The sequence below is a fragment of the Mesoplodon bidens genome (assembly GCF_964165515.1).
Source record: "Mesoplodon bidens genome assembly, chromosome: 19".
In the NCBI taxonomy this organism is placed as follows: Eukaryota; Metazoa; Chordata; class Mammalia; order Artiodactyla; family Ziphiidae; genus Mesoplodon; species Mesoplodon bidens.
The window spans coordinates 45,230,320-45,255,937 of record NC_138179.1 but is presented as its reverse complement, the minus strand read 5'-3'; the positions used below and the strand labels follow the sequence as shown (position 1 = coordinate 45,255,937).

Here is a 25,618-nt window from a genome sequence, read left to right as displayed (position 1 = left end):
CACAGGACAAACTCACATCCTCTGGACACCTCAGGATTCCTTCCCACGGGCCATTTGGAAAGTACAGACTCCGAAAATGAATATTGTACTAGATGGACTTCTAAAATAAAGGTATTTAAAGGAGTGAGACCATGTGATTTCATGCACAGCTCAGGGAATGCATGATTACCAGGTATTCACACAGCATCCACACTTGGACAATTATCACTGTCCCTTACATTTGCTGAGTGGGCTTGTATGTCATGTGATCAGCCCCTCATGGAGACAAAAAGAAGGGTATTGGAATACTATTCAGCCATAAAAAAGAATGAAATTTTGACATTTGCAGCAACATGGATGGACTTGGTGGGCATTATGCTAAGTGAAATAAGTCAGACAGAGAAAGACAAATACTGTATGATATCGCTTATATGTGGAATCTAAAAATACAACAAACTAGTGAATATAACAAAAAAGAAGCAGGGCTTCCCTGGTGGCGCAGTGGTTGAGAGTCCGTCTGCCAATGCAGGGGACACGGGTTTGTGCCCCAGTCCGGGAAGATCCCACATGCCGCAGCGCGGCTAGGCCTGTGAGCCATGGCTGCTAAGCCTGCGTGTCCGGAGCCTGTGCTCTGCAACGGGAGAGGCCACAATAGTGAGAGGCCCGCGTACTACAAAAAAAAAAAAAAAAAGAAGCAGACTCACAGATATAGAGAACAAACTAGTGGTTACCAGTGGGGAGAGGGAAGCGGGGAGGGGAAATATAGGGGTGGGGGAGTGGGAGATACAAACCATTGGATATAAGATAGGCTCAAGGATGTACTGTACAACACGGGGAATATAGCCAAAATTTTGTAATAACTATAAATAACTGTAACCTTTAGACTTGTATGAGAAATAAAAAATTAAATTAAAAAAGAGGGGTATTGAAAGTTGAGGAAACTGAGGCACAAGAAAATCCAGTCTTCCTAAATCAATTCATGGCTATCAATCAGCAAGGCCTCTCCATACTGCACCACCCTAAGCCAGAAACCCCGAGTTAGGGCAATATAGGTACTTTAGCTCCAGGAGATAAAATGCCAAGGAAAGGGTAGAGGAAAATGAAAGGAAAATCATGTTTGAAAGCGATGAGGCCTCTTTTCAGGCATGATACTCCCCGTGAGAGGTGGGGTGATTACCAGGACTTAAAAGATGAACTTTGCAAGGTACGGCTGATTTGCCATTCAGAAAGACCCAACCAACGGGAAAGAAAGCTGATCATCCAGCTTTAAGGTGAGACACACCCAAAAGGTGTGTCGTGGGGTGGCATGTGGCAGGGCCAAGTGAGTCTGCATCAGGGTGAACAGGTTCTACCTCATCTGGGGATCTTAGAGACACCAGGGCAGATCCTGAGCCTAGTGGTCACAAACATAGGCCTGGGCTCCTTCCCAGAACCACAGTCCATTAGCCCTGGCCACCATTTCTAACTGCTTCTTTGTCCTTTGCTCTTGAGTATTCTCAAAGATAGAGGCCTGCAAGGCCCGTGGGCAGTTCCTTCTCCAGATCCCCAGAAGAGACTGTCCAAAGGCCAGGACAACACTGAATGCAGCCGTTCTGCAGATGAAAAACAGATGAATCTATGATGAAGCTTCTATGATGCCAGGGATTTTGCTGCTTTTGATACAAGAACCATTCCTGAACCCCTTTAAAAAATAAGATGGTTTCTGACAGACATAACCAACATTAAAACAAACAAACAAACAAAAACCTCCTAAAAGAGCTAAGGCAGAAGGCTGAACACTATGTAAATAATGGCTAATTTTAAATATACTTGACCCTTTTGGAAGTGTGTTTCTTGAAAAGGCTTAAGGGGGTTATTCCATTTGGACAACTAATAGCCTAATTACTATTTTTTAACAAAACAATAACCAAACTCCTTTTCAGCCTGTCTTGGCAAGAAATCTCTAAGAACACCCGTCTCTGCAGCACTATATGTCATACTGCTGAAAAAACATAATTACACTCAGCTGCATCCAAGTTTCCATCAAACACAATCCAAAAGAGGTGAACTATTGAATCCTGAATCTAAAGGTTTTTCATTTTGGTCACGATGCCTCTTTATGAGCAACAAAAACATAACACCCAAAAAAGAAGCATTCGTCATAGTCTTCAATAGTCCAGGATTTGGGTCTCCAGTGTACACAGTACAGTCTGTACCCCAATGATTGAACACAATTCTAGTTACCAAACTCTTTGCACTTGGGGGGGATTAAATAACTCTATTTCATATCTTTAAACTTGTCTCATTGAGCAAAAGAACCGTCTATTTTCACAGCACTTTTCAAGCATTGAGAAAACTACTTTTATCCACTATGTCACTTTAATGGAGGTTGAAATAGCCCAAAATGATGATAAATATTAGGTGACATGAATGGCTTTATTTGTCTTTTCATCGGCTCCAGCATCTTCATCATCATTATTTCAGGTCAGGGTAAACTCAGCAAAATTTTCCTGATGAAGGCCCGTGTCAAGAGGGCACAAACCACAGGGAACTCACACATCTCAGAAGACATGTCCAGGGGTTCAAATACAAACTTTAGTGATAACCCCTGTCTTCAGAATTACCTGTCCATACAAGGAGGTGATTACAAGTCTTGTTCTCTTAAACATCTATCCAGTGTTGTTTTTCTATTTGGTTAAACTGCTAATTACTACTTTAACAAGAGTGTTGTTTTCTGTGACTTTGTTTTGCAGATGTCTACTATTTCAGGTGCATTAGAGATTAAACAGACATCTGTAAGGTGGCCCACGCACACGGGAAAGTTCTCAGACTGGAGACCAACATTTTTCTACAACCCACTACTTTCTTGGACAGTGCAGGACACAAACTGCTCCTTGAGAGCGGCAGGACTGTAATCCTATAAAATCTAATGAAATCCAGGTTGCTGGCTAGTGAGTTGAAAACTCTACCTACAGACATCACTCAGAGAATTGACAACAATGAAAATGTTGCAAAGTTAACTTATTAATAAATTAGCTTTTTTCTCCTGAGTTAAATATTTATCAAATCCTAAAAAGAAAAGAAAAGCTAACATTTTAACTGTACTTCTTTATTCAGAAGAAGAGTCCAATTGATGTCTGTTTCCACCTGTTACAGGAATAAAGCATTATCATTAATCAAATATTCTGTCTTCTACTTTAATTGAAGAACACTTGTCAGTGACAACTTTGTCGGAAATACTTCTAAAATGCACTGGTACTTTTTCCTGCCTTAGTAAGTATTCCAAGCAAAAATGCGATTTTTGTGTTAAATGACAACATAGTAGGACTCCTGAATTAAAACTGTCAGGCACTCCAGCTGTTGCTACAAAGTTATAGGTCACTAATTGAGTCATTAATGCCACCCAAAATATGGATACAGGTCCATCTTGTCATTTTCCTCCTTTGAAAGAAGGCAGAATTCAGAAAATATTTCTGGTTACCTTCTGTTAATTCAAGTTTTATTAAGTATGCTTCAGGAAATGATGTATGAGTTTAATGATAAAGTAATATAACCAATGCTTTAAAGGAAAGAAACAAATGCTGATCAGATACCTAAAACAGTAAACTCATAGACAGAAGTAGAATGGTGGTTGCCATGGGCTGCAGGGAGGTGGATAGGGAGTTACTCTTCATGGGTACAGAGTTTCAGTTTTACAAGATGAAAAGAGTTCTGAAGATGGATGGTGGTGATGGTGGGCCAACAATGTGAATGCCCTTCATGTCACCGAATTCTACACTTAAAAAATAGTTAAGGACTGGGGCTTCCCTGGTGGTGCAGTGGTTGAGAGTCCGCCTGCCGATGCAGGGGACACGGGTTCGTGCCCCGGTCCGGGAGGATCCCACATGCCGCGGAGCGGCTGGGCCCGTGAGCCATGGCCACTGAGCCTGCGTGTCCGGAGCCTGTGCTCCGCAACAGGAGAGGCCACAACAGTGAGAGGCCCGCGTAAAAAAAAAAAAAAAAAAAAAAAAAAAAAAATTAAGGACTTCCCTGGTGGCTCAGTAGTTAAGAATCCGCCTGCCAATTCAGGGGACACGGGTTCAATCCCTGGTCTGGGAAGATCCCACATGCCGCGGGGCAGCTAAGCCCACGTGCCACAACTACTGAAGCCCGTGCACCTAGAGCCTGTGCTCCGCAACAAGAGAAGCCACCGCAATGAGAAGCCCCTGCACCACACGAAAAGTAGCAACTAGAGAAAGCCCACGTGCAGCAACGAAGACCCAACACAGCCAAAAATAAATAAATAAATAAAATTAAATTAAATTAAAATTAAAATAATAAGTTTAAGAAAAATAGTTAAGGGGACTTCCCTGGTGGTCCAGACTCTACACTTCCCCTGCAGGGGGCGAGGGTTCGAACCCTGGTCAGGGAACTAAGATCCTGCATGCCACGCAGTGTGGGAAAAAACCCAAAAAGTTAAGATGGCAATTTTATGTAATATGTTTTACCATAATTTTTTAAAAATTATTTTTAAAAACTGACCCGAATGTACACATCCAATTAAGTGTGGTCCCCTTCAAATAGTTCATTTTAGGGCATTACATGTTTATTCCCATAGTGTTGACACAGAGCAAAACACCTCTGAATCTCTGCCGTAAAATTTAAGACAGGTTTGTTTGGATTTTTTTCATTGTTTTGAACATTCCTGATAATGGTAAATGTCTTTGGAGGACAATTTTTAATTTTGAAAAAAGGCTTTTACAGCTCCATTTTTGGAATAATAATCTTATCAAGTTAAAAATTTTATTTTAGCCCACATGAGGTGTGACTCTACAGGAGCAATATGAATTTGTGCATGTGGTTTGTAAACTGCCTGTGAGGCAATGCTAGTAAAGGTGAGACACAAGTTTCCAAGGAGCCGCCATCTCAGCAGGAACGGAAAGTACACAGTGCTGACTAATACATTTTAATCATTTCTCATACCCTCCAGTTTGATTACCTCCATGTGAAGAGGTTTAAGTTTTCAACGAAATGTGCCAGAAACATGGTGTCACTTGTCTGTTCCCATTGTTATTTCCAGGTACTAATTTTGAGAAACCTACAGGTGCTTATCAGTGAGCATCTCGGCTAAAGATATCTATGAAAGCCAAAGGCTGTCACTGCCATTAAAAGGAATAATTTCTGTAAGTGTAGGGGTGGTTCTCTTTTTAGAGCATGAACTACAAAACTTCTTTTCAAAGAGGAGTATGATTCACTTATCAAAGTTAAACTGAGGAATGTCACTTGGTTTAATACTTGAATAAAACTGATTGTTCAGTAAGAGATAAAAGTTATGGACCACTCTGTTAGCTTAATTGGAACAGAAGAACTACCTTCCCCCAATTATTTCCTTTGATAATCCTGAACAAGTTATTTAATCTTTAAGGGGTGTGTGTGTGTGTGTGTGTGTGTGTGTATTGGGATAGAACTAAATAATCTCTAATGCTCCTTCCAGCTTTGGGATTCTAGGGAAGGCAGAACTGGGAAAGCAAAGAGCCTGGGCTCGGAAGTCTGACCAGCATGGGCATGAATCCAGGTCTACCACTGAATAGCTATGCAAGCACCTGTGATCCACATCTGTAAAATGGGATGTTAATATCCAACTCAAAGGACCATTACAAGGACTAAATAAACAAGAAAGCGCTGGACAAATGTAATTTCTCTTTGCCTCCTTTGCATGCAGAATGTGACTGCTTGCAATCCAAGCATACAAAACAGAAACTGAATTTTTAAAACTCTTACTTTCCAAGCAGGTTTCATGGGATGCGTCACCGAGGCACACAGTGCTATTTTATTATGTACAGAAAAGCAAAGTGAGGACTTCCCTGGTGGCGCAGTGGTTAAGAATCCACCTGCCAATGCAGGGGACACGGGTTCGAGCACTGATCTGGGAAGATCCCACATGCCGCGGAACAACTAAGCCCGTGCGCCACAACTACTGAGCCTGTGCTCTAGAGCCCGTGAGCCACAACTACTGAGCCCGCATGCTGCAACTACTGAAGCCCGCGCACCTAGAGCCGGTGCTCTACAGCAAGAGAAGCCACCGCAGTGAGAAGCCCGTGCACCGCAGCCCCTGCTCGCCGCAACTAGAGAAAGCCTGCGCACAGCAACAAAGACCCAAAGCAGCCAAAAATAAATAATAAATAAATAAATTTATTTTTTAAAAAAAGAGAGAATCAGGGCAAGCAACTTTCACAATCTGTGTAAGACACGAAGACAGAGATGGCTCAGGTAAGCAAAATGAACAGTGTAACCCTGCACTTCCTAGGGACTACTCAGTCCTCCATGATACCTTTCAGGAAGCGAGGGCACAGTATTCATTAAAAGGTCCTACACCATTTCTATAAACAGTCTATGCCAGTTGGAAACACTCTTGCCGGAGAGTCAAGAGACAAGTGAAACTTGGTCATTTTAAGAATCAATCAATCAATCAATCAATCCTACCTTGACGGTTAAAACTAGAAAATATTGGAGAGTTTTGGGGAACTCCAACTAATCCAGCAAATAAGGCCTAACGCATTTGAAAGCTTCAATCACTTAATTGTATTAGCATCCAAGTTCCTGGTGACTTCTCTATCCCCAGCTGATAAATTTTCTTCTGGATAAATTTTCTTCTGAATAAATACACAGATCAGTTAATTGGGGTATAAAAATACACAAACTAATGCTCAGAAACATCTGGATCTGACCTTAATACGGCAAATATAATCAGACCTAAATGGTGTGTGTATGTGTGTGTAGTTGACTTGGGAGAGGGAGCAGTCTTTGGAGATTAGTTGCTTAGATTAGGTGCTTAAGCAACATTATTACAGGTTGTCATCAAATTACATTTGTTTGGCCAATCTCACTTCTCTAGGTGATTCATTCTGGGGAAGAAACAACATCCTAAAGACTGTCAGATTAATTCTAAAGAAATTAAAGGATGATGATGTTTTTTCTTTGCTTGGGAACAACAGGAATTCTAGAAGGCTGTGCTTCACCCAAACTTAAAAGAAGCAAAAAAAAAAGAAAGATTAAAAAAAAGTGAAGAACCATTGGATAAATCTGATCAAGAACTTACATTAGCTAGTTGTTTAGGTGGATGAGTCGACTTCCACTAAAGTCTAAAAAGGAGTTTTAAGAGCTGGCCCCTTTGTCAGAGTGCTGGGAAATGAAAGAATGACTCACTTTATACTTGATGTCAAAATCTTGGTGAGCTCTGGCTTTCGTGTTTCTAAATCAACAAACAGCATTGTATAATGTTGCTCAGGCCATAAGCCAGGAAGGGGCCAGTGACCCTATACTCCTTTCTCTGTCACGGGTAAAGCTAGTGGCCAAGACAGGGTGTCCTGGACACAGGGGGGCTCCTTCTAACTCTGTGTCATCCTGGGAGACTTGCCCAGCCTAATGCAGCATGATTTTGCCATCCTAGACAGAGACTATTGACACACAGTTTAAACAGTCATTTAGCCTATTTTATAATGAAGCCTGTGATGGAAAGTCTCAAGGACATCTGCCAGAGATGAATAAAGCAGAGAACTCAACTCCCATGTAGAACCATCTCCTCCAGAGCACATATTCCAGGATTCATTCTGCCAAGACATCATTTCCCATTCAATGTGCAGAGAAAGCAGAGGACTGCACCTGGAACCACAGCCAGAAAGGTCAACAGGTACTTACTGTTCCTTCCATTAATGATGGCTGGTGCCAGCCTCTGTCCCCGATTAGGGGTGGGGAGGGGGGCTGTTCCTGAGGATCATGAAATCTGTCAATGAATGTCCGTCCCCCACCCCCACCCCCGCCTGGTACCCTAAAGCCCTGTAGCTCTTCAAGTTGTGATTATGTTTTGTCCCCTAAGTATCAAATTCTGACCTAAATTGTGGTCATTCTAGTCCAAATCCGGCAGATTTTTTTTTCCCCACACTGCTGCAGAAGAGAACAACCTCCTTTGGAAAGCTGTCTAAATTCAGGACAATAAGAGTCATCTTCTTGAGAACAGGAACCATAACTTTTCAGTGTTCGTACTCATAATTCAATTTCCGTGCTTTCTGTCAATGGCTCTCTCTCTGAACATAGATGTCTATTCTGCTGGAAGAATCCATAGATACCTCTTTAAAAAAAAAAACAGAGCTTCCCTGGTGGCGCAGTGGTTGAGAGTCCGCCTGCCGATGCAGGGGACACGGGTTCGTGCCCCGGTCCGGGAGGATCCCACATGCCGCGGAGCGGATGGGCCCGTGAGCTATGGCCACTGAGCCTGCGCTTCCGGAGCCTGTGCTCCGCGGCGGGAGAGGCCACAGCAGTAACAGGCCCGCGTACAGCAAAAAAAAAAAAACAGCTTTATTGAGATGTATTTTACATACCAACTCAATGGTTTTTAATGTATTTACACAGAGTTGTGCAACCATCACCATAATCTATTTTAAGATGGCAAGGAAACTGCTCCAATGTTCTCTGGACTGTAAGCTCTAAGAGGGTAGGGATTGTGTGTGCTTTGTTTGCTGCTCCATCCCTGGCACCAGGTCTAGCACCTGGCCTAGCACCTGGCACAGAGTAAGAGTTCAGTAAGTATTTGTGATAAACACTTTCATGCTGCCCCAGGGCCAGCCTGAACCTTCCAGATCCCTAAGTTTCCTAGATACGAGAAATAACTACTTCTTTCCTCCAACAGAAACTTTCAATTCAGCTCATCTCCCTACGGTAGGCAGAATGATCCTTGAGGTTCCCAGTGTGCACACCCTGTATATGTACAATTCCTTCACCTTGAATGGGGTGGGCCTAATCAGACCATTCTTTTTGAAAAAGAGTAGAGGTCAGAGACAAGTCAGAGGTTCAAAGTTGAAGCAAATGCTCTCCTATTGGCCTTGAAGGGGCAAACGGCCACATCGTGGGGAGGGCCACATGGCAGGAAATAGCAGGTGGCCTCTAAGAGCTGGCCCCTAGCTGATGGCCAGCAAGAAAGGGGAAACTTAGTCCTACAGCCACAAGGAACTGAATTCTGCCAACAACCACGTGAACTTGGAAGAGTACTCCAAGCTCCAGAAGAACATGGAGCTGCTAAGTTTGTGAAAATTTGACAATTTCACAATAGATATCGATTATACTCCTCCAGGAATCTGGAGGAAGGCAGACTGATTACATTAACTCCCAGGAATGAATGGCCTCAAACTTCTCAGAGGTACTGCTGTGGAATTTTAAAATGAGGAGGTTTTTAATAAAAAAAAGAATCTCTAGCTTGCAAAATTTCAAGAGGTATAAAGCTTAAGTGAAAAACTTAAACAGTGTGAAGGAAAACATCTAGGGACAGCTTTCCTAAAAGGTTCCTATTTTTCTCAGCTTCTTCTCATCCATTCATTCAGCAAGCATTTACTGTGTGCCAGACCCAAGGTTTAAGCACTAGAGCTGCCCTATCCAATATGGCAGCCACCAGCCACATGTGACCCTTGAGCACTGCAAAGTGGCCAATGGGAATTGAAATGTGCTAGTACAGGGAACTCTGCTCAATATTCTGTGATAACCTAAAAGAAAACAATTTGAAAAAGAAAAGATACATGTATATGTATAACTGAATCACTTTGCTATACACCTGAAACTAACACAACATTGTTAATCAACTATGCTCCAATATAAAAAAAATTTAATAAAAAAAAAAGAAATGTGCTGCAAATGGAAAATACACACTGGATTTCAAAGACTTCGTATGAAAGAAAAATAAGCTAAAAGATCTTGTTAGTATTTTCTTATGTGGATTACACATTGAAAAGATAGTGATGGAGATGGATGACAAACAAGTAAACAAATAAGTACAGATTAAGATAAATGCAAAAGGGGGGGAGGAATAAATCGGGAGACTGGGACTGACATATACACACTACTATATATAAAATAGATAGCTAATAAGAACCTACTGTATAGCACAGGGAACTCTACTCACTACTCTGTAATGACGTATACGGGAATAGAATCTTAAAAAGAGTGGATATATGTATATGTATAACTGATTCACTTTGCTGTACAGCAGAAACTAACACACCATTGGAAATCAACTATACTCCAATAAAAAATTTTTAAAAAGATAAATGATATGAAGGAAATAAGTGCAAAGATAGAGAATAATAGGGGAAAACTATTTTATATGGAGTGGTCAGGAAAGGTGTCTCTGAAGAGGTAACATATCCACTTATAAACCTGCAAGACTGCTATTAACTCTCAAGTTTTAACACATGACAGCACCAGGGGCTGGGGAGCTTGAGAGGACTGACAAAAGCAGTTGGTCAGCTGCAGGGCTATCACGTTGCACCGTTCCCATTGGGTTCCATGTAAATGGCGCCCCCTGGAGGTGTGCACCCCTGAGATCCTGTTTGTATGAATTGCTTATGTTTTCATAAGATACTTTTTTCAAACTTTACATTTTCCAGATACAATTTGTTTTCCAGTTTTAATAGTTATAACACTCTTCAACTTCATCTGTCATGTAGCCTACGAACAATCTCCACTTGGGAATACAACAAAAATTCCTGATTTCAAGCATGAGATACAGAGGGCAGGCAGTTGGCAGTCTGCAATCTGAAATTCTTTTTTTCGTCTCCCAGCGAGCTGAATTTGCTAAAGATTTGTAAAATCTTCCTGACTTCTTGCTACAAATCAGCTGGTTTCTGTATTTGTCTTCTTCTCTGAACAGAGGCAGACATGTTTGCTAGTTTTCAAAAGAGTTTTCAGTTACTTGACCATACAGACCTCCAGGCAACAGAAAGCAGGCCAGAATCCAGAGGCCAGCCAGGGCACCTGCGGCCTCACTCAGGCGGCCAAAGCAATGAACCTCGACGTACTTTTCCAGTAATCGCTGCCCCTGAAAAAACACACTTACTGTGCACACACTTTTATATTTAAAAAAACAAAACAAAACATCTTTGTGAACCCTTTGCCCTACACACACACACATACACACACACACACACGCACACTTTCCTGATTGACACTCTGGGGCAAGGAAGAGATCGTAAAGAGGTTAAGTGTTGAAAATAGATTATTTTTTTTAAAAAAACTACCTACAAAAAATAGTATTCTCCATTCACCAAAATGAGAGCCTTTCTGAAACGAAGATGCCTCACTTTCCCTGAATATCAGTTATACTCAATCAGATACAGTGTTTTGAAGTTGATTTTTAAGAGCCTTGGGAATTCACCCCCTGCCTTTGTAATGAAAAGCAAAAGTTAATTACTACCCATTTTTAACTAGGGTTTTGTTAACAATGGTGGTTTTGTTTTGTTTTGTTTTCTCCCAAGGCCTAGAATCTGTTTCATGTGACAGGCATTCACACCCAAATCACAGGGAAAATGCAGTGTCCTTTCTCCACAAAGTCACTTTCACTGACCGGCCAGGAAGACAGCATCTGCTCCTCGTTGTCTGTTCTATTAGTGGTGAAAGGTTTGCACTGATCCATTAACCCGCCCCCCACTTCCCGGGTGCCCCTCACGACCAAGAAGGGAGCTTTGGGAGACAGCTGGGCAGCAATGAGCAACACTGTTCCCTGATGACTGTGAAACAGGCCAGAGAAGCTAACGGGATCACTCAGAAATCACTCACAACCCCAGCCTTTGTCCCTCCCAACTAAGCTAACAATTAGGAAAAAAAAAAAAAAAAGTCAAAATAGTGCTCATTCTTAAAAAAAAAAAATTCCAAAATTATGGTTATGAGGAACCCTGGAGAAGGTCTGTGAGATTAATCCAAGGAGTCTTTTCTCTTTACATTCAAGGATATCACTTAGTACAGAAAATGAAGTGTTGATGAAAATATCAAATTTAAAACCTCTTTCCTGGCCTTCCCTGGTGGCACAGTGGTTAAGAATCCGCCTGCCAATGCAGGGGACACACAGGTTGGAGCCGTGGTCCGGGAACATCCCACATGCCTCGGAGCAACTAGCCTGTGCACCACAACTACTGAGCCTGCGCTCTAGAGCCCGTGAGCCACAACTACTGAGCCTGCGTGCCACAACTACTGAAGCCCATGCGCCTAGAGCCCATGCTCTGCAACAAAAGAAGCCACCGCAATGAGAAGCCTGCGCACAGCAACGAAGAGTAGCCCCCGCTCGCCGCAACTAGAGAAAGCCTGTGAGCAGCAGCAAAGACCCAACGCAGCCAAAAAAAATAATAATAATAAATTTATATATTAAAAAAAAACTCTTTCCTTAAAGAATTTCTGCCCCAATAGGTTTGCAGATGCATTTCACGAAAATGCTTTAAAACGGAGCAAAAAGGAGCACTGTTCGGCATTTTGGCATCTTCATTTATGTCATTCCAGAGACGGCATCACCCCGATCCCAAATCTGTTCTCAGAAATGTGCGCAAGAAAATTCTCTGGGGACTCGGGGGAGCCTGGATAAAGTGCGCTGGCTCCCTGCCAGGACAAAGAATAAAATAATATTCTGTTAAAAAGTTGTTTTTTGTTTTTTTTTTCCTTTTCTCTCTCTTTCTTCTTTTCTTGGAGGGGAGTGTTTCTGTTTTTCACTGTGCATCAAATCCCTGAAGATCGGGCTTCCCTGGTGGCGCAGTGGTTGAGAGTCCACCTGCCGATGCAGAGGACACGGGTTCGTGCCCCGGTCTGGGAAGATCCCACATGCCGCGGAGCGGCTGGGCTCGTGAGCCATGGCCGCTGAGCCTGCGCGTCCGGAGCCTGTGCTCCGCAACGGGAGAGGCCACAACAGTGAGAGGCCCGTGTACGGCAAAAAAAAAAAAAAAATCCCTGAAGATCACAAGTAAATCCCAGACATTAATGTTGATGCAGTCAGAACAGGAAGTATTAAACACCAAAGCAAGCAATGAAGTTGAAAAGATTCCCACCTTAGATCATACTGGGCTGTGCTCAGCTCTTGGAAGATGCTTATCTTACCGATAAGGACCTGTCAGGGAGGAGTGATCAGACTGTGCTCCACGGAGTCCTGAAGATGCAGTTTGGGATCAGGATGCTGGGACCAGTGGCAGCACCAAGGTGTGGCTTAGGAGGGAAGGGTCTTGAACTCCACCATAATCTGCATTGAGCCACACATCCAAAAGCTACCCCCAAAAAAAATACAATCTAAGGAAAATCAGTGGACTTGTTATACAAAAGCAGCTTCAAAGAGAGGGCCCTGGCCACCTTTAGGGGTAGCTGACAACCCCTAAAATTCCCCTAAGAAGACAAGGTCAGAGTCTCCAACCCACCTTCCAACTAGAGACTGATTTAGTCTCCTGCTTTGCACATTCGGCTTAGGGATATTTCCTTCCAACAAGGAATCCCAGCAAAAGAGCTTTGCTCCGGGTTCTGGCCTAGACCTTGCCCTTGGCTATGAGATGGGCAACTAACTTCACCTTCTATAGCTCTAGTCTTCTCCTCCACAAAATGAAATGGTTCAACTCTAGACCATCTCTAATGGTCCTTCCAAGTCTAAAAGTTTAGAATCTATATCACCAAATGTTTCAAATGAAGACAATGACAACTGTCTCTTCATAGGCAACTATTGGCCCCCAGGGACCTTTGCTGTTTAGAACTTTCCAAAGGGCTTATATTTAGTTCAGAGGCAACAACATTGAAAATAAATGAGGAGACTATTCCAATGAAGTGGGGTTTTTTTTAATTAAAATAAATCCATGGGGGCTTCCCTGGTGGTGCAGTGGTTGCGAGTCCGCCTGCCGATGCAGGGGACATGGGTTCGTGCCCGGGTCCGAGAGGATCCCACATGCCGTGGAGTGGCTGGGCCCGTAAGCCATGGCTGCTAAGCCTGCACGTCCGGAGCCTGTGCTCCGCAACGGGAGAGGCCACAACAGTGAGAGGCCCGCGTACCACAAAAAATAATAATAATAAAAAAAATAAATCCATGGGATGTTACTTATAATTCTTTACTCTGATATGAATGTCTGAAAAACAAAACACCAACACTGATCTAGACTGTAATTCAGCTTTACTTGCTTTATCTCCCAGAGCTATTCTTCTTTCCTGGAACTAAGGAATATTTTATGAGTTAAAATAAGGTGAGAGAAATAGTAGAAACTAGCACACTCTGTACCAATTCAAAAGGTCTTTGATTTTTCATTTAGTTGATAGTGCTGACTTTATCTGTTTTCAAGAATTTTTTTTTTTTTTCTGGGATTAAACATGAGTAACGGGCAAGAGGCAGAGTAAGAAGAAACAAATACTAATGGTTTTACCATGGCTCTGGTTCTGGCTTGGCTATTAACTAGTTGTGTGGCCTGGTGCACATCACTTAACCTTTCTGAATCTCTGTTCACTCATCTGCAAAATGTGGATAACACACCAGTCTCCCTTACACTCTCCTCCAAGAAGAGTTAAACTAGATAAGACCAGGGAAAAAGGATGGACATACAGTGTTGGTCCTTTTGATGACTCTCCAAAACAAGGGCATTTGTCTCATTTTTAAAAGTATGGACATTGCTACTAATTAACTGTGGTTGTCAGAACAGGGACAAATCCTAGAAGTTTCATGTAGGCTGAATCAGGCCCAAAGCAAATCAAGAGTTGTAGCAAAAGTGAGGTTTCTAAAAGTCTACCAAAGTTGATGGTAGTTGTCTTCTTTGAAGATAATGGCTTCCCAGTTTTCAGAGTTAAGGTTGGGAAGACACAGTGCTAAGGTGGATGGTGGATTGACGCTAGGGGTCTAACCTCTGGCAAGCTGGGCCTCATGTCCTCATCCATCATCTGACTTGGGTAATCTGAATCCCGCTTTGAAACCCTCCTCAATCTAAACTGCCCCCTGCTTCACTAACAAAGAAGAAAACTACTTCGGAATATGACCTTACAGACACTGAATCATGCTTTGGTCCAAATGAATTACACATTAATTAAGTTATAATTATACATTATATTACAGGCCGAGTCTCATTTTATTTGCCAATCAAGAAAGGAAGGGTCTCCACCTATACCACTCAAATATGATTACTTCACCCCAAAGTTGTAGTTATTTCAGTACAAAAAAAAAAAAGTGGAGAAAGAGCAGTGCCTGAGGGTTCAAGAAAGCCTGAGAAGGGAAAAAAACAGAATAAAGAGATTTTGTAGGTAGTACAGAAGATTCTAGAGCTGGTTACTTTCTTGACTATCACCTGCAATGGGGGGCATTTCATGCAGTACCAGCATTGCCCCTAGATCCCAAACCCTCTCAATAAATAAAGTCATTAGGAGGAGATGGAGTGGAAGCAGACACACCTCCAAGCTGAACTACTCCAGCTCATCTGCTCAGGGGTGAGAAGATCTCAACCTTTTCTAGAAAAACTCCGGTTAACCAGTTTCATTCATTTGCCTCTCCCATCGTCCACACAGCATTGTGTGCTGCTTCTCCACGTGATTTACACGGTCTGCCTACCCACGTGGCATCCCTCCTTCAAAACCTTGCTCAAATGCTATCTCCTCCAAAGCCAACGAACTGCACCGCTCAGTTGATCACTGGGGTGGGGGCTGATCTCTTTGGCAGCCAGCGTCCCTAGAATACATTTTGTAAACTCGGAGCTATAGTTTGATCTTGCCTTGGATTGTACCTGGCTCTTCCTTAACACTTGCTCCAGACAACAAATGAAGACAAGTCCCCACCTTTTTCTCTCCCAAAGCACCTCGCCCCTTCCCCACGTAGTGGCTCAGTAACATGTCTGACAGATTAAGTGCGCTGTATTTAAACATAAACACGGTTTGGGTCGCCGGTGTCATGTGTGTTGCCACACCAAACCACACTGGTAAGTTTCATATTGCCTTGATTGGCTTCAAGCTCCCACGATGTCCCTGGACAGGCGCTAAGCAATTGTGAAATCACCAAAGATAGGGAGGCAGAGCGGGAATAAAGGAAAGCCGGGGCCTGAATAATCCTCACTGAGTCATCGTTTCCTGAAAGATCGAGCTTGAGGCTTGGGGTGGGGGAACGGGGTGGGGAGGGAGGGGTTCGGGAGAAAGGAACCTGAGCAGCGCGTGGAGGACGAGCCCAGGCCAAGCACCCTCCCCTCGCCCTGCAGCTGCGGGACCCGGGAACCCGGACCGGGCCCGCACCCACGTGCTGGAGCGCCCCCCTGTGGCCGCGCCGCAGCCCCCGCCGTTCCCCGCTCGCCCGCAGAGAGCTCTCCCCGCGGCCCAAGAAACAAGACAAGCAGAAAGTTTCCGACCCAGGCGGTTAGAGAAAGGTCGAAGCCAGGTCCGGGGGCCTCGAAGCGCGGCCGTGGCGGGAGCGGCGCCCAGTCTGGCGGCGATGGCAGGGGTCAGAGCCCAAACGGACCCCCCGAGGGTTCCGAGGTGCCTCGAGGCGGGGCCCGGGCCCTCCAAATCCCGAGGACGAAGGGCTTCTCCCTTACCCCAACCTTCCAGCGTAGGGCGGGAGGGGAACCTGGGCCCACGCCAGGTCGGATTGCCCCCCCCAGCTACCAGGGCATGCTTGGGGCTCTTGGGTTTGCTTTATTCATTTTCTTAATTGGAAGGAGGGGGCGACCAAATCCCTTTGGCGCATTCTGATCCCCAGCAATCTGGATTCTGGGTGCCCCCCAAAAAAACCCACCTGCAGTCCACCGCCCCACCCAACGCCGACCTCCTTGCTGGGGTGACAAGTGGAAGCAGCAATTCCACTTCCTCCTCCCCCTACAGCCTCCCGGTTTGGGAGGCAGTTTTCCACCAGGGTTTCCCCGCCGCCCGCAGTGGACCCGCCGGCCGGGAGGCGGAGACGGGAGGCGCGGCGCCCCGGAGCCGGGGACGGGGAGTGGGCGAGGCCGGGCCCGGCGCGGCGCTTACCTCGGCTACGGTGAGCGGCATGCAGATCCGGTACTCCTTCAGCAGCATGGTCCTGCCGGCCGCGGACCCCCGAGGCGGGAAGCTGGGGGGCTCCCCCAGACCAACAAGGCTGCCGCCCAGGCGCAGGGCAAAGCGCCCGGAGCCCCGTGCTCGGAGCCGGGCGGCGAAGCAGCCCCGGCGGTGCGCTCAGGTCCTGGCTTCCTCCTCTCCGCCCGAGAGCATGTCAAGGCTTGGGTCCTGGTGTTCGCGGCTCCCCCGCCTCCTTCCTCGCCGAGGTCGATCCGCCTGGAACGCGGTGTTGCAAAGTCAGGCAGGGAGGGAGGGAGACCCACTGGAAACCTCTCTGATCGGCAGCCCGGGGCAGTAGTAGCGGGCGCCAGATCAGGACATGCCCGGCAGCGGGCGAGGGAGGAAGAAAAAGAGAGATTTCCAAAAATTAAAACGAATGCACAAAAGTCACCCGCTCGATCCGCCTCTGAAACCAGATCTGAACCTGGCGACCCCCCTTTTCCGGCCGGTCTGCCCAAGGCTAATGTCACCAGGCACACATTGCTGACGGAGCCAGAGATGCTGACTTTCCAGACAAAGGCTCGATCGGCTGTGCTCCCCGGGCGGTAAACAAGATTTCCTGCTCTTTTTACGGCCGGTCCCCGAGGCGCTTCAGGGCTCGCTGGGGGAGAAAAGGGAAGCCGCCGCCGCCGCTCAGCTCTGCCGGGCTGGGGCTCCGGGTTCCTCCGACCTCGGCTCGCGGCTGCGAGGGGCGGGCGGGAGGAAGCTGGCGCCTTCCGTGCGCGTCCCCTCCCCCGAGTCCGGATCCCCGAGCGCCGTGCGTGCCCGAGAGTTTGCAGCCACCTCGCCGGGGCCGGAGAGTCGGCGCCGAGCTGCAGTGTGCCTCGGGCCCGGGAGGTGGGTGCGGGAGGAGCGAGTGCGAGCGAAGCTGACATCAGCAGCCGCCTCGGCGGGGAGGGTAGCCCCATCCGGCCAATGGGGAAATGGCAAAGAATGTGGAGGATTTAAACAAAACAGCATGTCTCTCCCGGGCTGCTGCCAGACGGCAGGGCTGCCGCGGAGAGCCGAGGCCGGCCGGCGATGGGGAGGATCGGAAAAGGGGGCTCCCTTTGGCTCCTTTACCCTTTGAATCTGTTCTCAAACGTACCCCGGGTGCCACAGTGCTCTGTCCAGCCACTCTGGGTAGTTTCTGGGTCCAAGGTACAGAAGTGCCTCTTGACCTTTAGAGAAGGTTTTTACAAATGCCCACCGAGAGCGTTTTCACTTTGGTCCAGTAAGCAAGTCCAGCGCTGGAGAGGCGATGGGATTTGGGAGCAGGAGAACAAACCCTTGCCTGGTTTCCTAACTGGTTTCAGAGCAGGAATCCAGAAACTGGTAAGTGCAACAATGTGAATGAAAATGAAATCCAAACAGAAAGACACACAAACCAGGAGGAACATGAACCAGGCATAGCCTTTTACCTCTCCTGGCCCTGCTCTGCAGTCTGACTGCAGGCTTCGCAGAGCAGCAAGAATAGGTTTTCCTGTCAGCACTCCCAAGTTCAAAAAGTCACAGTGAAATGTCAGTGAAAATGCCTGGAGTGTTGGTATTTCATCCATATTAAACAGATCCCTCATTTTAACCACAAGAGGCACATTCTTCAGTTACTCAGGAAGCTGCATGTAACTGCTGAAGTCTGTTTTTCATTTGTCTGGTATTTTTAAGCTTGTTTTTCTGAAAAGTTGCTGGATGAAAAATGCATCAGTTGCCTCTTTGCAGAATAACCCGCAAGCATCATCTTTCCGCAGAAAAAATATTCGTGCTCTAAGATCCTGCAGCTCCTCACAGGGCTTTGGGTGGCGATACCGATGGCCTCAATCTTATAGTATTTAAAATTATAAGTAATAAGTAATTAACCAATATAACTATGGTGGGCTGTGGCTAAAATCATCCAGATGGCTGGAGAGAAATTATAACTGTGAATATGATACAAAGGCTGATAGAAAAATGACACCCTCTATCCAGCTTATATTCTAGGGAAAAACTATTTTTTAGATAAATGCTTCCCAGAGTTGGCTCAGAAAGATTCACAGCAACTAATTAAAGCTAAACCAAATTCCTCGAGGTGGAAAATCTAAATCTGACACTGTACTGCTGAATAATAACACATGAAAGCCTGTGATACGCAGAGCAAGCTCAAGCTGTTTTTCTTTTTCCTGCCTCTTACTAAAACACGCGTAATGGCTTCACTTCTGGCACTTAAAACTCTTCCCAGAGGCAGCTAGGGGATGTATTGGCTAGCCACACATGCATATGCACACAGGACATCAGGGTATGTGGACAAATTCCTGGCTTTCCTAGATGTTTCCTGACATTGATTCTGTATAATGAAGTATTTTACTGATGAATATTACAGTTGAGGAAAGACTTCTCCGAATCTCGCAAACTGCAAATTACCACGTATATGCGTCTGTCCTTTCCCCTCTGCTAAGCTGACTTCTTCCCTGAACTTTTCCTTTTCAGTCAGTCCACATGCCTGGTCACATTACCCTTGTTCAGCCACAGCTCTAATCCTTCTGCCTTCAAAACCTCTTAGTGATTCTCGGTGGTCTAACTGAGCAAGTTAAAATTCCCTGGCGGGAGGATCAAGGCTCTGAATCTACCTTTCCCACAGAGCCCCATCACCCTTCCCCAGCCCTACTCCAGCCAAGTGAAAAATCTCTGTTGTCTAGAGAAGGGCTCCACTTACTTCGATCCTTCTGCTCTTGCCACTGCCTTCACAGAGAATCCTCTCCCACTCCCTCCCTCCCAATTAAGCAGCAGGGCACTGACAATCTGTGTTGGAAAGTGATTCTGATGGTAGTGTGTTGGATGGGTTGGGACAGAAGGATACCAGAGGCCAGAGGTTATATGACTGTAATTCTAAAGGAGACAAATGGGGAGGGTCTGAATTAGACAGCGAATCAAGAAAAGACAATGGGGCTTCCCTGGTGGTGCAGTGGTTGAGAGTCAGCCTGCCGATGCAGGGGACACGGGTTCGTGCCCCGGTCTGGGAGGATCCCACATGCCGCGGAGCGGCTGGGCCCGTGAGCCTGCGCGTCCGGAGCCTGTGCTCCGCAAAGCGAGAGGCCACAACAGTGAGAGGCCCACGTACCGCAAAAAAAAAAAAAAAAAAAAAAAAAAAAAAGACGATGAATTTAAAAGACATGGATAGGACTTGGGAACCGATGGGTTTTCTCTACAACAGTGCTTGGGAGAGGGGAAGGCAAAGGGAGAGCTTATTCATTCATAACTCATTCACACAAGGGAGGAGGGCGCCATCTACTGGTCAGACACCTTGCTTTAAAATGTTTTAAGTCGCCTCGTCAGCAGGAGTCTGGCGAGAACCGTATCTTTGTTTCTTTTCAACCAATGGAGTTCGCAATATCCATTTCCAAAGAGCCTTGAAGGTGTTGCTAGCATCACTGTGGATGGTAGCGATGTTCCAGTAACAACGTACACTCTACAGTTATGGATCATCACCTATTAAAAAGTGTGGATGGGGAGCAAAGGGCAAAAAAGAAGAACCAAGAGTAAAGTTACCAGTGAGGAATGATGCGACCAAAAGGAAAAGAGTATTAGCCTACTCATGTCTATGACAGCATATATTCTCAGATGGGTGACACCTTCTGAAGGCAGGGGTTCTCAGAACGCGAGATGGGGGAGGGGTGCATCTCAATCAATCACCTGAGGAGCTGTTCAACCCATTGTCTTCACCCGAATTGTTGACTCACCCCTCCCCCACATTGAAACCTCTTCCCAGTTTGTGTGGGAAAAAAACCCAAAAAACTGTAGGGTTCTGTCTGTAACTAGGATCTGAAAGAAGAGTGTGTCAACAGACTTCGTGACTCTTCATATTTTATTCCAGGAATATCCCTGGTACTTGTAAAGTAAGCTGTTGTGGTTCTTTCCATCTTCCGATTTCCTCCTCGCTAGATCTAAAGTCTGTGGGTTCATCAAGGCCCAATGAGAATCCTATCTCCTACATGGAGCCATTCTAGATAACTCCTTACCTTTCTAGACAACCCAGAACACTGATCTAGACTATTCATTTTGGTTCTGGTTTGTATGCCAGTGTGGCCTTTATATATATAATGTCATATCCTTTACTTGAAGTGTTTCACTTGTTCTCCAATTCCCCAACCTGATGGTAAGCTTCCTGAGATGGACCATGTCCTATTGTGTCATCTGGAAAGTGTAGCCTGGTTTGAGGGATATTGTGGGTACCCAATAAAGGTCTATTAGATGTGTGCATATGAGTTCAGGATTCTTGACCTTGGCACTATTGACATTTGATAACAGATAATTCTTTGCTGGGGGAATCACTGTAGGATTCAGCAGCATCCCTGGTCTCTACACACTGAGTATCAGTAGCAATCCCACCCACCCACCCACGTACATTGACAGATATGGGGATGGGTGTGGAGGGGGGGAACTGCTGCAGTGGAGAATCACTGTATTAGGTAACATTCATTAATCTTATCTAAATGTGTAGCTACTCCAAAGAAGCTTTGAAGAGACTGAACTTCAACTTGTTTTAGAGCTAAGGAGAGAAGGAACAGAACAAAACTGTTACATCACAGTTCTATAAAGATATCCCCTTCTCATTCCCATGCTCTGCTTTCTATTAGCCAAGTAGCCCTTGATAAAGGGCTTAACTTTAACCTTGATCATTTGGTTACGGTAATGTCTACCAAGTTTTTCTATTGTAAAGTGACTAGTTTCCCCTTTCCATACTCTATTCTTTGGAAGGCAGTCTTGAAGTGCAGCCTACACTCAAGGGGGCAGAGCTAAGCCCCACCCCCTCAAGGGGAGGGTATCTCCACACACAATACGGTATCCTGCAAGATGTGTCCTTTCTCCCTCATTTGTGTGTTCATTCAATTAGTTATTTATATCAGTGTGGACTCGGGCATATTTCTTCTCTACTTTGAGTTATAATTCAATACGACGTTATTTCTGTTGTTCACACTGGTCCAGCTTTGGCCACTGGTAGCTCTTCCAGGTCGGTTCCTGCGTCCTTTTGACATGCCCCTCCCCCTCTTTAAGGGTGAGTTTTGAAAATCAAAGTTATACTTTGCAATTAATTTTTGTTTTATTAAACATATTTAATTCCAGAGAAGGCTATGTCTATATATTCCTCTGTGTGTGTGTGTGTGTGTGTGTTTTAAACACTTGTATGTCTAACCTTGTTAGGCCCTATGCAAATGTTAAATTCATTCTTAATAAAACTACACAAAGCAAGTCCCGAAGCAATTCTTATGTGTAGACCCATTTATCAGGCCTCTATTAAATACGGAGAATGCCTTTGATGTGGAATTGCTTATAGCTCTGCAGCAAATGCTCATAAAATAAAGATTAATTGACAATGATGTGGTACAAATTGCTTCACATGGGAAAAAAACCTGGAGGATCTGTGGCCAAACATATGGTTTTGTCTTCTTTTTTTAAATAAATAAGCTAGTAATAAATTTTATGAAGGTTTCACTTTTTATTGCATTACCTGTTTTTACAGAAGTTGGCAAAACATTGGAATATTTTGAGATGAATTATGAGAGGATCTGTAACCTATACTCACTGGAGAGAAATTTTAGTGATGAAAGAAGATGTTGTCCTTGACCCTGAGTATCCTTTAAGAGGAAGTAGCTGTGCAACCATAACTTACGGTAACTCTTTAATGCCAAAGTATATTTGACCTAGTATCATCAAATGATGTCAACACAGATCCAGAAATAGTATTTCTTAGCTATGTAGTGCCATAGAGACGTCATGGAATTTGACTTTTTTGTGGAACATTTTAAATGTCCCCAGAGAGAAGAAGGAATTATGTTTGCTATTAAGAGTATGTAACCATTTATATCAAAACCCCAGTTTAGAAATTGCGTAGGTGACTACAGTGCAGCTGAATAATGGTCCCCAAAGACATCAGGCCCTAAGCCCTGGAAACTGAAAATGTTACCGTATTGGAAAAAGGGTCTTGGCAGATGTGGTTAAGTTAAAGACTTTGAGATGAGACTATCGTGGATTATCTGGGTGTCCCTAAATATAGTCACAAGTATCTGTGTAAGAGAAAGGCAGGTGGACATCTGACACACACACACACAGAAGAGGAGAAGGCACTGTGACCATGAAAGCAGAGATTGGAGTGATGAGATCACAAGCCAAGGGATGCCCATAGCCACCAGAAGCTGGAAGAGGCAAGGAACAGATTGTCCCCTAGAGCCTCCAGAGAGAACATGGCCCTGCCATACCTTGATTTCAGCCCACTGACACTGACTTCAGACTTCTGGATTCCAGACTGTGAGAGCATCAGTTGTTTTTGTTTCAAGCCACCAAATTCATGGTTATTTGTTACAGCAGCAAGAGTAAATGGATACAATGACTTAGGTATGCCTTTACTCACCTGACATTTACCCAAAAGATAAAATATTTTTCTTTACAAAATGATTCATAACAGACTTGAAAATATCAAGTTCTCCCATTGCCTTTAAAATAAGCAATTTATAAAAACAAATATTTTGGAAATTCCCTGGTGGTCCAGTGGTTAGGACTCAGCACTTTCACTGCCCAGGTTCAATCCCTGGTTGGGGAACTAAGATCCCGCAAGCGGTGCGGCCAAAAAAATATATAAGTAAATAAATAAAAACAAATATTTTACACACATTTCAGAAAGTTTTCTGTAATGTAAGCCCTGCGACTTTCAATACCATCAGTATGTTAATGCCTCCTAACTTCAAATCTCTAGCCCAAATGACTCCCTTTAATTTGACATTTGTATATCCACTTGCCTTCTCAGCATTGTCACTTGGATACCCAATAGGCACCTCAAATTAACATACCCAAAACTGACTCCTGTCCTTTTCCCTCTGACTTTCTTGGCCCTAGTCTGCTCCATCTTGGCAAATGGCAACTCCATCTTTTCAGAGATTGAGCTCAAAAATCTTGCAGAGGGCCTCCCTGGTGGCGCAGTGGTTGAGAGTCCGCCTGCCGATGCAGGGGATACGGGTTCGTGCCCCGGTCTGGGAGGATCCCATATGCCGCGGAGCGGCTGGGCCCGTGAGCCATGGCCGCTAAGCCTGTGCGTCCGGAGCCTGTGCTCCGCAACGGGAGAGGCCACAACAGTGAGAGGCCCGCATACCGCAAAAAAAAAAAAAAAAAAAAAAAATCTTGCAGACATGTTTGACCCCTTTCCTCTCATAACCAACCACAAGTCCTATCTTGGCTCTATTTTCAGATTATATCCAGGATCTAGCCACTTCTTACCACTTCTACTGCGTGCACCCCCATCCAAGACACCATCATTTTCCTCCTGCATTATTGCAAAAACTTTCTAACTAGTCTCCCAGCTTCTGCCCAGCAGAAAACAGCTTCTGTCTCTTAGGAAATAGAGTGATTCTTTTACTATGTAAATCAGGTCCTGCCACTCCTTTGCCCCAAACTCCCATTGGCTCTCCATCTCACTCAGATTAAAAACCAAGTCCTTCTAATGGTCAAATTGCCTTAAATATCATCTCCTACAACTCTCACCCTTACTCATTCTGTTTTTCAAACAAGCCAGGCATGATCTGATTGCTCTCAGCTCAGGGTTCTTGCTCCTGCCTCTGCCTGGAATCTTCATCCCCCAGCGACCTGCAAGACTCCCTTACTTCAGGTCTTGGCTTACTGGCGATGCCCTCTTCGACCACCTCCCAAGCACTATCACCCCTGGCACATATTTACATGTTGATTTTCTGTCTTCCTCCCCATTAGAATGTTCACTTCACAAAGGCAGGAACTTTGGGTCAGATATGTGCACAGCCAATAAGCTGAAAGTGCCAGAAATGCCTAATGTGAAAATATATATATACCAATGTAGTAATTAATATATAGGCACATTATTTTCAATAATTAGTATCATAATATATATTACCATGGTTCTTTCTGAATAAACTTTTTCGAATCAGTATTTCTCCCTTCATTTTAGATTCCTTATTCTTTTTTTTTTTTTTTTGGCCATGAGGCGTGGCCTGCGGGTTCCCTAACCAGGGATGGAAACTGTGCCCCCTGCAGTGGAAGCTTGGAGTCCTAACCACTGGTCCGCCAGGGAATTCCTAGATTCCTTATTCTTCCACTGCCCATTTTTCTCTTCTGAAACCAATTTCTTTCTTACAAAGCCACAAATTTAATCTCAGACTCACTCAAATAATAGATTTATAAAAAGTCTGTCTATAATACAGTACTTTTACCTATTTTTTTCTGCCCATTGCTCAGACTTTTACTGGTTTCCTTCTTTATTTACTTCACTTTAACTTTTTGTTTCCTTTGCAAGCTTTTCCTTAGATTTCAATTGGCTTTCATTATTGTTACCTCCAAGCCTAGCGAGGAAGGGCTTCAGTTTGGTGTGGAGCCAACTGACTTTTCTCCACCTATTTGCCTTCTTTACACTCTTATTTTTTGAGTTCCGTAAACTATAAATCTGTTTAGTCCATCACACCTTTGTTACTTTTCGTTTTTTCAAACTTTTCACACAAAGTGTAGAACGCCAACAAATCTTTTTGTCTACTCTAGTCAAAGCAACTGCCCACCAAATGTAGAGCCAGAAAACATCTTACCCTAGTGTGTCTCAACGAGCTGTAGAGTGTGCTTTCGAAATTTATAAGGGAATTTGGGGTTGTCACAGTCACGGTGGATGAGGAAGGTATCAACATGTAATTGGGATGCTGAACAACTGCAATGCAACAAACCTACACAATAAAATATCGTCTCACAGTCCATCAGACTTTTCAATGTCCTGCCAGACACCTCCTTATGTGTCTGAGGCCTAACTCCATTATACATATGCCAAGCTTTTTTTTTTTTTGAAGTTTTAATACACACAAAATTTTCTAAGACTTCTTCTATGTGAAAA

The 25,618-nt window shown here is 44.6% G+C and overlaps 1 protein-coding gene across 1 annotated transcript in view; it reads right to left on the bottom strand.

The window, feature by feature from the left end:
• PITPNC1 (phosphatidylinositol transfer protein cytoplasmic 1) overlaps window positions 1-17,601 on the bottom strand; it is a 263,263-nt gene extending 245,662 nt beyond the window's left edge. Inside the window, exon 1 of the mRNA XM_081219706.1 lies at window positions 16,705-17,601. Coding sequence (XP_081075832.1) covers window positions 16,705-16,752 — 48 coding nt within the window. The 5' untranslated portion in view covers window positions 16,753-17,601. The remainder of the gene's footprint in view (window positions 1-16,704) is intronic.
• Window positions 17,602-25,618: the final 8,017 nt, after the last annotated feature.